Source organism: Diadema antillarum, unplaced genomic scaffold (assembly GCF_040938485.1).
Source record: "Diadema antillarum isolate AM-2024a unplaced genomic scaffold, OU_Dant_1.0 seq00000389_RagTag, whole genome shotgun sequence".
Taxonomy (NCBI): Eukaryota; Metazoa; Echinodermata; class Echinoidea; order Diadematoida; family Diadematidae; genus Diadema; species Diadema antillarum.
The window spans coordinates 1,147,469-1,160,283 of NW_027271386.1; the positions used below are offsets into that span (position 1 = coordinate 1,147,469).

The window sequence follows — 12,815 nt, forward strand, 5'->3', positions numbered from 1 at the left end:
AAAACTTGAGGTCTCTCCCTGTAGGAGAGCCCTCTGTTACACCTGTAGAAAGAAGAACGCCCTCTCCGACAGAAGACCAAGTGTGGGAGAGAATGTTGACCCGATTGACTCGATCTAATTTCGCACATTCGGAAATCCCGACTAAAGAAGTCTTTCTAGAAAAAGAATTCCTATCAGCGATGATATCCGAGTAGAGAGAGTGTATCCGAGTCGGGCTAGTCTTCCCATAACATGGCATCCCGGGTCTTTATGGTGCACCTGCAGAGAAACGCTTACAGGTTTTTAAGTTTAAAATACGAAACAAAACAAACCAAAAAATCAACGTAAACGCACCAAACTTGTATCTAGTTAAGATAATGTACAGTATTCGAAAATAAAACCAAAATATTTCGTTGCGTCTGTCTAGATAACGATGACTCACTCAGAACCGCTACGCGTGTATTACCACACACCAGTCACCGTAACCTACACAGCCACGGACGTGAGAGGCAACACAGCGACGTGCGTGTTCACTGTTGTGGTACAAGGTGAGCCCTCTGCAAAGTTTAGCAAACTATGTCAAGTTTGCTGTTACTGATGAGAAAATGAAATATAAGTGTGTCATATACTGTCATAAAAAATGCTATACTACACATGAAGCAACAACTAGTAATCACTTTCACGTAACTATATTAGGCGCTTTGTTTCTCTCTGCTTTTTGCATAATCTGTCAAGTCTTGGAATGAGTGTGCGCATGCTCGAGGCATGAAATAACTAGCGATTCAACCTCATTCAACAGACGACGCTTGATTTATCACGATGATTCTTGTGCAGAGTTAATGCTATAAAAAAGGAAGAATTTCACAGAAATTATTTTGATGGAGATGTTTGCACATAATCCTGGTAGGAACACGATCAAGCCACGTTTACTTCTGTTTTCTTGTCAGATGCTGAACCGCCCGTCTTGCAAGATTGTCCCAGCGACATAACCCAACCGCTTGACCAAGGGACCAACTCGGCCATCGTGCGATGGGATGAGCCGACGGCGTCAGACAATTCGGGCGTGGCACCGACAATCACGTCCACGGCGTCCAATCCCGAGCTCTTCTTCGCTGGAACCTACACGGTGCGGTATGTCGCGAGTGACGAGGCCACGCCCCCAAACACGGCCGAGTGCGAGTTCACCGTCACAATAACAGGTACTGGCAGCTAGAATATATATGTATCTGGATCAAACTAAATAGGTGCTTTTTTTTTAATCATTTCTGTGCCAAGAACTTTGATCAGTGTGTACAACGCTATGGAGTTTTATGCATCAATTGGGACTCAAAACAAAGAGTCGATGAAAATAAAAACTTTCAAGTCAGTGATTCTAATGGCCCAATGTGTTACCAATGATGACAAATGTATAATATGGGGAAATGATTCTTGTTATTCATCAATTTCTCGCTCTTCATCTTATTTTGTTTTTCTGTTAGCCTAATCAAGGGAACAAGAGTGTTGATAAAATAAACGCACCAATAACTTCCAGAAACCACTTATGCCCAATTGCTACCTGTCTTGTGTGTATGGTTTGAAAGATAATATCCTGAAGAATGAAGGATTTTAATATTAAGGTAAGAAGGTACATGTATATTATACCTTCTTCCCCATTTCTAACATTAACAACGTTTACGTAAGCATTAGAGCGGAAAAGGGTAATGCAAAGACATAGTGAGCATATAAGACTAACAGTATGCGCGTGTCATTCGTTGTGCTCTAAGAAATTGGACATAACGCTCGAATTTTCTTTGATCAGATGTCAAATGCTCAATTGCACGTAGACAGAAACGAAATGAATCTGGTATCATGGTGATCTTGCTCCACAGTTGATCAGGCCGTTCCCGTCTTCGACAACTGCCCCGTCGGGACACTGAACTTCGTTGCCGACGAAGGAACGTCATCGGCAACTGTGACGTGGCCGACGATTACGGCCACGGACGACGAGGACCCAAATGTCGACATCACCTCCAACTATCAGCCAGGGGTGGAGTTGGAACTCGGGTCGTACGATGTCGAATACCAAGCCATGGACAGCGCGGGAAATATCGGCTACTGCGGGTTCGTCGTAGAGGTCATTGGTAAGCATGCAAGTGATAATGTTGCATCACCGCTTTCCTCCTGCTATGCCCTTGCAATCATGACAAAACGCAGAATGTTGGGCAAACTGACAATGTTGTGAAGCAGTTCGCTGAGCTCGCGCAATTAGATTCCGTAGTTTGCATATAAATATGTTCATAAAGAATTATGCGGCCGTTGTATCTAAAGGCACTCAAAATGTTCGACGACATAAAGAATACGTTGCACATCAGAACAAACAACAAACGAAAATTGCTGACTAAAATGTCTGTTATCAAACTACATGGGGCGCCCTTCTTAATTAACACCCGAAATAGACAGTGTAGGCAGCAATAATAAGCAGAGGCATTCAATAACTCGTTTAGGTGTTCTACAGATTTACCATGGTGTGTACGTCCTTTAGGAACGATGGTGTAAATCGTAGCTTTTGTTGATCCCTATACATTCAGGGCTACTGATTGGCGGAAAGTTTGACATGGTTGCTCGACTGCCATGCCTATACAGGGGAATGGAGTGAGCGAACTTTAGGTGTAAGATTGATTTCATATTGATATGAATGGGGTGATAATAAGAAGAAAATTAGTGCGTTTTATCAACACGACGTACTCGAAAGACGTGTTATGAAAATTATGACAATGATGAAAATAATAATGACGGATCGCCTCACATGATTGTCATTTTGTCGTTGATTTTTATTGTTTTATCTTTACCGCTGTATCAATACCAATATTCCCATCATCACTGGTATGACAAACTTTTGTCCACAGACTTGGAACCACCTTTCATCTCCCCATGCCCGGACGACCAGACACTCTATGTTGCAAACGCCATTTCTGACGTGCGCGCGCTGTGGTCGACACCCGGCGCCACGGATAACTCCGGGAGCGTGACAATCACGCGTCCGTCGGGACGGGCATCCGGCTCGCGTTTTCCCGTGGGCACTTCCACCATACTCTACGTGGCGGAGGACCCCAGCGGAAATTTTGCCGTCTGCTCATTCGTCATCTTCGTTGAAGTCAAACAAAGTGAGCCACCAACGTTGAGCGTTATATTGCTTACTGTATTACAAGCAATGAAATAGAACGCAAAATGAACTTTGGCGAAAGTTACGTTATTCAACTCAGTGTCATGTGTACTGTACTTTGGTAAAATATATCAAAACACAATGATACGTCTCTTTGTTGAGTCAAGTCGAGACCTAGCATTTTTATTTTTTCCGAAGAATAGTACATTATGGGATATTGTAACATGAGCATGTTTCAGTAACTGTCCTATACTATAATACTCGAAGTTGTTGTTGTTGTCGCGGCTTTATGTATTTCCTGTTTTATTTCGGCGTTGCTGGTTTGTCTATCTCCTCCCGAGCCGTCGGCTCCGGGCAGCTGCGACCGGTGCCGTCGGCCGCAGGAGAGTATCCTACATCGAATGGCGCGGGTTTCGTCCCCTCTCCGCCTACATGTCGACGTCGAGGACGAAAAAGAAAAATTAATTAGCAATATGCATAATGCATTTTTGTGCGTGACGAAAGAGCCGAGCGTTTCAATATTCACGGTACCTGCGCTGGCCTCCTGCTTTCTCGATCTTCCATCTTTTAGCTTGCAGAGACACTGGGGGATACTGAAGATGATGGTGCAGCGAAATCTCTGACATCTTCCGGCGGACGCGCACGCACACACACAATGTACCTCGCAGAACTCTACACACTCTACACTGTGTGTATAGTTCTGTGATGTACCTTTGCCTCCGCCTGTTACGTGTACTGAATGTATTGACGATGGTTACACGAATCTGTGTGTGCGTGATATGGACTACAAGGGCATTTACGTACAGTTCGCCATTATTGGCGTCCCCAAAGGAAAACAACGAACGTTGTTATATAATTGTATTTTGCACAACTGCAGAATACTATATGCAGCTCAGGTACGTCATTTAGTTTGCTCGCCGTTTGCTCGCCGTTTGCTCTCAAGTCCGATGTCATTATTTGTACGCAGACTGTTTAGGACGCGGCTAAATATATTTGCCGATCGTACCCTTCCATATCAGATTACACGCGCAGCTGTGTCCATTCGTTTACTGCAGAGCTGCTGTAATCATACATATTCATAAGATGAGCGGACGTAGAGGAAAACCTCGCTTTGCCGACCGCCTATTTTTAAAATATATTGCAAGTGGAAATAGAATGTGTGGTTCTATGGTCTATCAAACCAAGTTTTGGTGACAGAAAAAAGAGGGAGCAAATGAAGACGAATGCAGTGATGTATATATTCTTCTTTCTTCCATAACATGGGAAAAATATTAAAGAAAAAAAATACGAGGTCGTGAGACCCTACTCCCACGGGTGCCTATTAAACCTGATGACTATGATCTCCCCCTCCCCAAATAATAACAATGATAATAATAATAATAATGATAATAATAACAATAATAATAATAATAACAATAAGGATAATAATAATAATAATATAATAATAACTATAATAGGAGCAATAATTGTAGGCCTAATATTGATTATGATAATGTACAATCTGAAGCAGATGTAGTTCTATATTAATATGATATATCAAGCCAAGTTTTGGTGATTAAAAACAAAAAGGAGGGAGCAAAATTATGAAGACGAAAATATCTCATTTTTCTCTCATAACGTGGGGAAAAGAAACATGAAAAAAAAAAAAAAAAAAACCGAGGCCTTGAAACCAGCCGTGGATTCCCGCGGGTGCCCGCGTGGATGCAAGAGCAGGGGGTAATCAAAGTCATAGCGTTAATATCTTCCCGTTTTGACGGGAACAACCTGTGGGCAGAACTTTCGGGGAATCTCATTTGCGTTTTTGGTAATTTTTCCCTGAATGTTTTTGTTTTTTGCCCTGCGGAGGTGGAAATGTGTGTGTGCGTGAGGGGGGGGGGGGGGAGGGGTGAGGGGCAACAAGACAACTGTTGGACTTCAACGGGTGCAAATAACCCCTCGAAACTGAGTTCTATAATAAAAGCAAGTAGTGGCGGGAATGATCCCTACCAATGGACCGGATCGCCGGGCATATACTACAAAAATGTATTATAAAATTTCTGGGAAGGGTGGTCATTTAGAAGACAGCACAATTAACGAAAGAATGAGAAGACTTTTCTTTTTATTTCTTCAATAAAAATGTGCAAAATCATATTATGAGAAAAAAAAAAATAAAACCCCTCAGACCCGTGGATTTCCACGGGTGCTGCTAGTTGTAGAATAACAGTCGAAGCATAAATGTCTTCATTCTCCCGTGATAGGCCTCGAGATCGTCAATGATAGCATGCGTAGACTTGTTTGATAATCCCAGTATTCATCTCCTATACATTATGTCCCCAAAAAATTACAATCAGATTTTCGCATTGATAACACCAAATATGATTAAACTGTCTAAATGCTACTTCAGAGTCTTGAAATATAACATCTTAGCTCTATTTCGCAGAAAACCGCATTCAATTTGGTTAAGCGGTCACAGAGAAATGTTGATTGTTGTAAAGCATGTCATGAGTCTGATTCTTCCAAGTTTAGCACTTCGATGCTCTTGTGTGTGAATACAATAGACAGAACTTGGAGGGAAGAGATTTCTGACATCCTCTACAAAACTTCTCATTTCTCTTTGACCACTGAAGCAAATCGAATGGGATTTTCCGTAAGATGTGGGCAATGAGTTATAGTTTCATACTCTGAATTTGTATTTAGATTGATTCACTATTTTTAGAGATATCATTGCGGAGGGTCCCGTTGTAATTTTTTTTGGGACATACGGTATAGCTATGAGTCTATCCAGCTGTCTATTTGCGTGAGATCTGTCTCGTTGTACTGACTTGACACAATGAATACGGTCTTCTGATCTTCCCAAAACGAGCGTGATGCATGCATTGTTGCCAAAGAAATAGCATGCCAATATTTAGCATTGTTCTTTGTGGTACAATTCTGTTAAGAACTGTATTTGTGTGTCTACTCTGTCAAACTGTGTAGGTACTATTGCCTTGGACGGGCAGGTGACAATGGACGTGGTTCGCGGACTGCAAGGAGTGTTCGCCGGCTCGTACCGGCAGAGAAACCTTCAAGATGACGTGAGTATTAGGAGTCAAATTTAGACCAAACTCTTCTCAGATATCCGGTACATTCCTCCAATAATGTCAATGGAAAAATGAGCTTGGACCAAAAAACCAGGTCATGGACAAAGTCATAGAACTGGTTTGATATCATAGTGTGTTTTTATACTGTTTTGGGAGTTTTGATGTTTAATTTTCTAGTAAAATCGTCAAATGCTTTTTTGACTTGTCAATGAAAGATCTCGGTGGAGACTTATTTTGGATTTGTAATCTTGATTGCAAGGATATGATTAATCAGGTCGGAAATATATTCATACGAGAAATTCTTGTCTGCTGGAGTAATTTAGTTTTTTCTCAGAACCCTCCTGACAGATATATTCATAATCAGGTTATATGGAATAATTCTTGCATTAGAATTAATGGAAAAGTTGTTATTAAGCATAATTGGATAAATAAAGGTATTACGAGAATTTGTCATATTTTGAATGAACAGGGTAATTTTCTTTCATTTTCACAATTTAGAAATAAATATGAAATTCAATGCAATTTTTTGGATTTTTTTTCCATCATATCTGCAATTCCTCTTAACTGGAAAAATTTTGTTAAAAAACCTCAAACTCAAGATAAAAATTATCAAGAAGAACTGATTCTTGAAATTAAGAAAGCTCCTAAAGTATGTAGATTTATTCATAGAAAATGCGTAGATAATTTTCGTGAAGTTCCAAAATCACAAGAAAAATGGAATTCAATTTTGATAGAACCAGTCACTGACTTTTAAAAGTTCATTGTCGACAAAATTGCGTTATTTTCAGTTCAAGATTCTACACAACATCCTCGGGGTGAATAAACTGCTAAAACAAATTGGTTTGTCAGATTCTGATTTATGTACCTTTTGTTTAGATACAACCGAGACAATTACACATTTGTTCTGGGAGTGCCCTTATACTCAACGTTTTTTGAGAGAGTTCCAAAGACAAGTTTTGAAAGACGAAGTTATTCTCACATTTAACGATTTCATATTTGGAATCTTAAATGGTCCTTTCACTACATTGAATTCTGTTTTTTTATATGCCAAATATTACATATTCGCCACAAGATGTAAGAACGGTACATTATCTTTGGCGTTATTTCAAAAAGCTTTGAAACATCATTATGAAATTGAAGAAATTATATATCTAAAACAAGGTAAAATCACTGTGTTTTTAGATAAATGGAGACATGTTCAACTTATTTGAACTGTCTGATGTTGTTTCGTTAATATAGTGTATTTCATGTTTTTTGATGATTCAAGGATGGGGCTGATGCAACACTTTCATTTGGTTCGTAGTCAAATATATGGAGGTATTTTCTCTCGGAAACTGGTAACATTCGATTTTGTTTGTAGAAAATAATTCCATACTTGGAATCCACTTTGCATACATTTAGTTGTTGCAACGTCAGGTGGATATTGACGTGTTTACGGGTTGCCTGGAGCAACCTTTGCCGGGGAGGTATGCATGAAAATAGTTTAAAGGTCTATGTACCCGCGAGTTTCTTTTAACGTTGTTATGATGTAAGTTTATTTATGCATGCTTTCGGGCAGGGTATGTTCGTGGCAACCCGGTGGCTTTCTAGGAGCCTACCTGGGTGTGGCGTGTGTAATGTAAATGTATACACTGTACATACTTTCGGGCAGGGTGCATCCTTGGCGTTCCAATGGCTTGCCGGAAGTCCGCTGGGGGCCTGCCTGAGCGTGGGGACGGCGGGTGAATGTTGTTTGCTAATTTCTAGATTTTCTGTCCATGGGGCCTATTAGTATTTACGAATTTCCTTTTATTAGCTGTACATTGCAATGTGGCTGTGCGCGGCCCTGTCGCTGAGCTCAAGTGTTACACTTGTGTACGGCGGCGGGGCTGTGTGTAGTCAATTGCAATGGTCCTGTGGAAGTTATTCAATGTGCACTCGTCGTCGCCATGTCGGGCGGGCCCGGGCGGGCTTTCGGACTGCCAAAAGTTGTTTTATCCTATTTTCGCATTCTCGCATGTACGACCCTTTATAGTATGTTTTTTAGTAAGAAGATATCTAAATATTTGAAAAAAAAGTATAAAATCACAGATATGTGTTTAAATTGTTTGTATCAAAGAAATGTTTTTGTGTTGAAGTAATAACTTTGTAATTCATTTATCCTCTGTAAAATTATGTTGCTTCGAGAAATCAATAAATTCTATCATTTGAAGAAAAAAAAAATCGTCAAAGAAGAATCTATCATTTTAAGGAACAATCTAGCACGCATGGGGTCCTACCGAACGTGCTGAAACAGATCGTCACCAAAACTGTGTTGTTTGTTTAATACTATTTCTCATTTCATCCCTTGTGTGAGACGTCATAATTACGGCCCAAAGGTACTTAATATTTAGGAAGAAATGGGTTAAACTTCACCCCTTTACAGTTGGACGATCTCTTCAGAAGCACTTCCCTCGTCGCGGACTTCGTCGGCGTCCAGATTACCAGCAGCCGCTTCGACAACGATGACAACTACGTAGTTGGTTTCTTGCTCATCTTCTGCGCCTCCTCCCACTACAATGAGGAGGGCATTAAGGACATCTTCCTCGGGGCTCTGACAGGGCCTAACGGGGACTCGTTCGCCACATCCAACGTTGTCCTGACAGACACCTTCGACCTCAGTGAGTACACAAGCTGGAACATCAACATTTACTGTGGCATTGTCATTATTTTCTAATGAAAAATGTAAGAAATGTATAGTATTTTAAGAGTGTGCACATGAAGAGAATGGCTGCACCGCGCGCCTTTTTCTTTTTTAGTCCATGAAGACAATCTTAGCACATTGCTCAATATTCAAATGGTCTACAAAAATACTAGTCGGTGATTGGCTATAATACAACTATTGGTGCGAGGATTAAAATCATTATATTACGAGCAGTGACGTCACGTCAGGTCATTATAATTCAACAAGTTGACTGGCTGCCGACGGAGTTAGACTGAAATGATTTTGCTTTTGTGGCATATAGAACTATATCATTACTCAGTATATTGCCTTGTTTATCGTTGTCGTATAACGGCTGCCAGTCCTTTGGGAGTTATATCTCTCCTTCGAGACGATATTTTTCCTTCAGCGTTGCGCGCTTTGGTCGGGAATACCTTGTCTCGGAGGCAAATAAGAAAGAACAAAAAAAAAAGTGCTTTCGCGGGGATAGGTATTGCTCCTCTAAAAGGCAATATTTTTGTGTTAGTGTCCTTCTTGATAAAATTAAGAAAAAGCCTCGTAAGGAAACACCATCCTTACGGAATACTGCTATTCGATGGATAAGATTATTCTATGGAGCATGACTCAAACAATCAGATTGCTATCTACAGAAATCTCAGTATGCCATGCTAGTTCTAGCCAGACCTGTGTACTATGACAAGTTACGAAAATGCAAAACCAGCATATGAAGAGCTTGCTTCCCAAAGGCGCTAAATCCATCATTTTTCAATGGATTTAGTGCTTTTTGGAAGCAAGCTCTTCAAATATACTGTTGTGCTGTCCGCAAACTGCAAGCTTTACAAAGCAGTTTGGGAATTGCATATTTGGCATGAAATACATCTAGCAATGCACGGTATATCAAAAAAATACCGCCATCGTCCCTCCGCTATCTATCCAAGTGACAAACCTGTCCAACTATTTTTTTATTTACTTCATCATCCTGCTTTTTATAGACGTGGTTGAATTCCGAGGCCAGTTCACGCTGAAGAGTATTGAGACCCCCGGGACGGTCCCGGTCGACTTCCAGGCGTGCTGCTCTGACCCGACGAGCAGCAGCTACCTGAGCCTGTCCGACAGGATCTATGATCACGTGAGTACAGTATTAACAACATCATGACATTTATAACGTCTCAACAGTATTGTGAAGATTTATTGATAATTGAATTGCTAGTGCATGGATACAAATTGCATTGAACATTGAGGTAATGAATAATTATTGTATGGCACACATTCTTTTTTCTTTCAAACATTGTGGCAACCACTCAACTCATTGAAGGAAAAGCAAATGTTTTTATTCGATTAAGATATTAATAGTTGAGAGAAAAAAAAACCCCGCAACACCTCCATCTAGTATGTTTATACTCGTTGTGAATATCATGTATATTCCATATTTCAGTAATTTTGTTCTAAAAGAACGAAATCAAAAACTGCATCCTAACACCAGCTTTTTCTAAAACTGTCTCAATATATTCATCATAACGCATGCATATTATGTTTGGTTTTTTTCAAGTATATAGCCTCTTATAACTTTTATCGCTCAGACATACAAATAGGGCCTGAATATCCTGCATGGATGACATATTATCATCATTATCATTATTATCATAATCATTATTATAATTACTCTAAATGCTCTAAAATAATGTTTGAATTGAAAACTGTTCCGTCTAGAATTGAGATTAATGTAGACATCTAAAGCTGATATGAACTTACTGCCATTTCCCCTCCTACAGTTCGAGCGTGTTTATGGCTCGCAGTCACCATTCCGCATGTCTCATATCCTGTTTCTGAGCCCCGGGAGCATCGTTGTGGAGTATACTTTGACCTACGACCCCACCGACGCGCCCTCGACCGTTGAAGTGAGGGAGATGTTTGACGACTCGGTGACCCCAGTGACCCTTGAACTGGTGGAAGGGGTCAGCACAGGACTGTATCTTGAGATCGTAGAGGGAGCTACTGCGAGAAGCGTGCAGGGTAAGGTTTCCCCCTTTTTTAAAAATTATGATGTGTTGTGGCCTAGCGGTTTGAGACTAATTGAGTGAACTTGGAGGCTCGTGGTTCAAATTTTTAGCTGACAGCGTTTTAGTATCTCCTTGAGCAAGGCATTGCCACTATTCACCAATTAATGACCAAGTTGATATCTTATGAGTTGTTAACGGATGCTGGCTCTGTTATAGTGTTTGGATTTCAGCTGGTATGAGAATATCTCTGGTTAGTTGAAGATTGCAAACATATATTTTGAAATTATGTTTATTGTCATGCAGTAACGGTAGGTGCAAGGTGATGTTTTCTCATCTATTAGCGGAAAAAATAACATAAACAACAACATCAACGACAAACAAACAAATATGGCCCCAATTGATCAAATCTTGTAGTTGATTATGAGTCCCAGAAATCAATTTTAAGTCCTGAAATAATGTTAATTCTACAAATCAATTGCCATTTTACAATCAATTATGAGTCACAGCAATCAATTATAAATTACAAGAACGAAGAAATCTATTAATAAAACGGCGACTTATAGTTGCTTAAAAGGTATGGTCAATTTTTAAGAGGGTCATGTTTATAATTGATTAAATGATCAGTTATAACTCCAGCTTGAGAGAACAGGACCCTGAAAGTAAAAACTATCAATCAATGAGTAAAATGGACATGACGGAGGACATAACACTATCAGATTATCAACAGTAGATAATCGAAGGCAAAGGATAGCGTAAGGTATATCCAGGAATCTATACTGACATAAAGTGTATTCAACAAAATAATAACATCGACATAAAATGTGCGATATTCCTCTCGAATGAGGCCCATCTGCTCGATCAACAGGTACATTTACCTCATGTACTAATTGTGATTGTACGGCTTTGTTTTTTTGTTTGCATGTTTTTTGTTTGTTTTTCTTTTTGTAAGATTTTCCTCCGCCGACTTCAAAATCGTTGAACAAGATAAATCTCTCCTCAAAAAGATACACATCCCGACACATACGTAATCATTTATGATGTTCGCAAAATATAAGCTTGAGAACCTACTTATTTTTAAAGTACCTTATTTCCCTTGATTTGACAGCAATCTGTCCTTCCAGTGGGTACTGCTTCAACGGAGGAAGCTGCTCCGTCGTAAATTCTACCACTTACGATGTTGCGTGCAGGTAAGTTTTTGATTTTGCAATATATCAAAGTAAATTGCTTGTTGAAACAAAATGTTTATTCTCTCACCGCTAAATGCAGCTAGTAAATAATGTAATTTCAACAGACTTCATTTCCGCTAAATCCTCATCACATGCTGTTTATAATGTGCCGATCCCATGGTTAAGTTTTGTTCTACAAGTCTTTTATTCATTTTTTATTAAAGTTCACTTTGCTAATATTGGGAATATAAATTTTTCAATCACATATTGGCCAATTCCTAACTGACAACGACCTGAAATTAGAGTGATTTATTTTTGTGCCGAGTCAAGAATTCACCCTCTCCCAAATTACAAATTAAATAGGTTTCGTTGGATTTTTTTTTTAGTTCAGCATGCAATTCAACTAATTATAATGGATAGTATTCAAAAGTTCATAGGGAATTTCTATGTTTTTGTTCTAGAATCAGACTGTTCTAACTAGGTTTGAGGCAGGAACTATTTCATCGCACATGGTACCTGTATATATGTCAATGTACTCAACCCCTTATCTCTGGCTTGGTTTTTTCTCCCCGTTTTCCCTTTTAAGCTGTGTGGAGCGGTATTATGGACCACAGTGTCAATATAGAGGTAATTACAGTTACTTATCATCTAAGTCCAGTGCTAATGTTCAGGAACCAGACTGTTCTATGTGCCCTGTTTTATATATAATTAACACAGTTTCTCTTTGTTTGCATTTTTCATATATTCCAAAAGCTCCATCACTTCTGAGATCCATCGCATTTATCGCCA

The 12,815-nt window shown here is 39.7% G+C and overlaps 1 protein-coding gene across 1 annotated transcript in view; it reads left to right on the forward strand.

Annotated features, from left to right (window-relative positions):
* LOC139731958 (hyalin-like) overlaps positions 1-12,815 on the forward strand; it is a 30,569-nt gene that overhangs the window by 12,483 nt on the left and 5,271 nt on the right. Inside the window, exons 8-17 of the mRNA XM_071642828.1 lie at positions 407-527; positions 927-1,178; positions 1,848-2,099; positions 2,865-3,122; positions 6,077-6,174; positions 8,585-8,819; positions 9,853-9,989; positions 10,633-10,873; positions 11,966-12,047; positions 12,613-12,653. Of these exons, the coding sequence (XP_071498929.1) occupies positions 407-527; positions 927-1,178; positions 1,848-2,099; positions 2,865-3,122; positions 6,077-6,174; positions 8,585-8,819; positions 9,853-9,989; positions 10,633-10,873; positions 11,966-12,047; positions 12,613-12,653 (1,717 nt within the window). The remainder of the gene's footprint in view (positions 1-406; positions 528-926; positions 1,179-1,847; positions 2,100-2,864; positions 3,123-6,076; positions 6,175-8,584; positions 8,820-9,852; positions 9,990-10,632; positions 10,874-11,965; positions 12,048-12,612; positions 12,654-12,815) is intronic.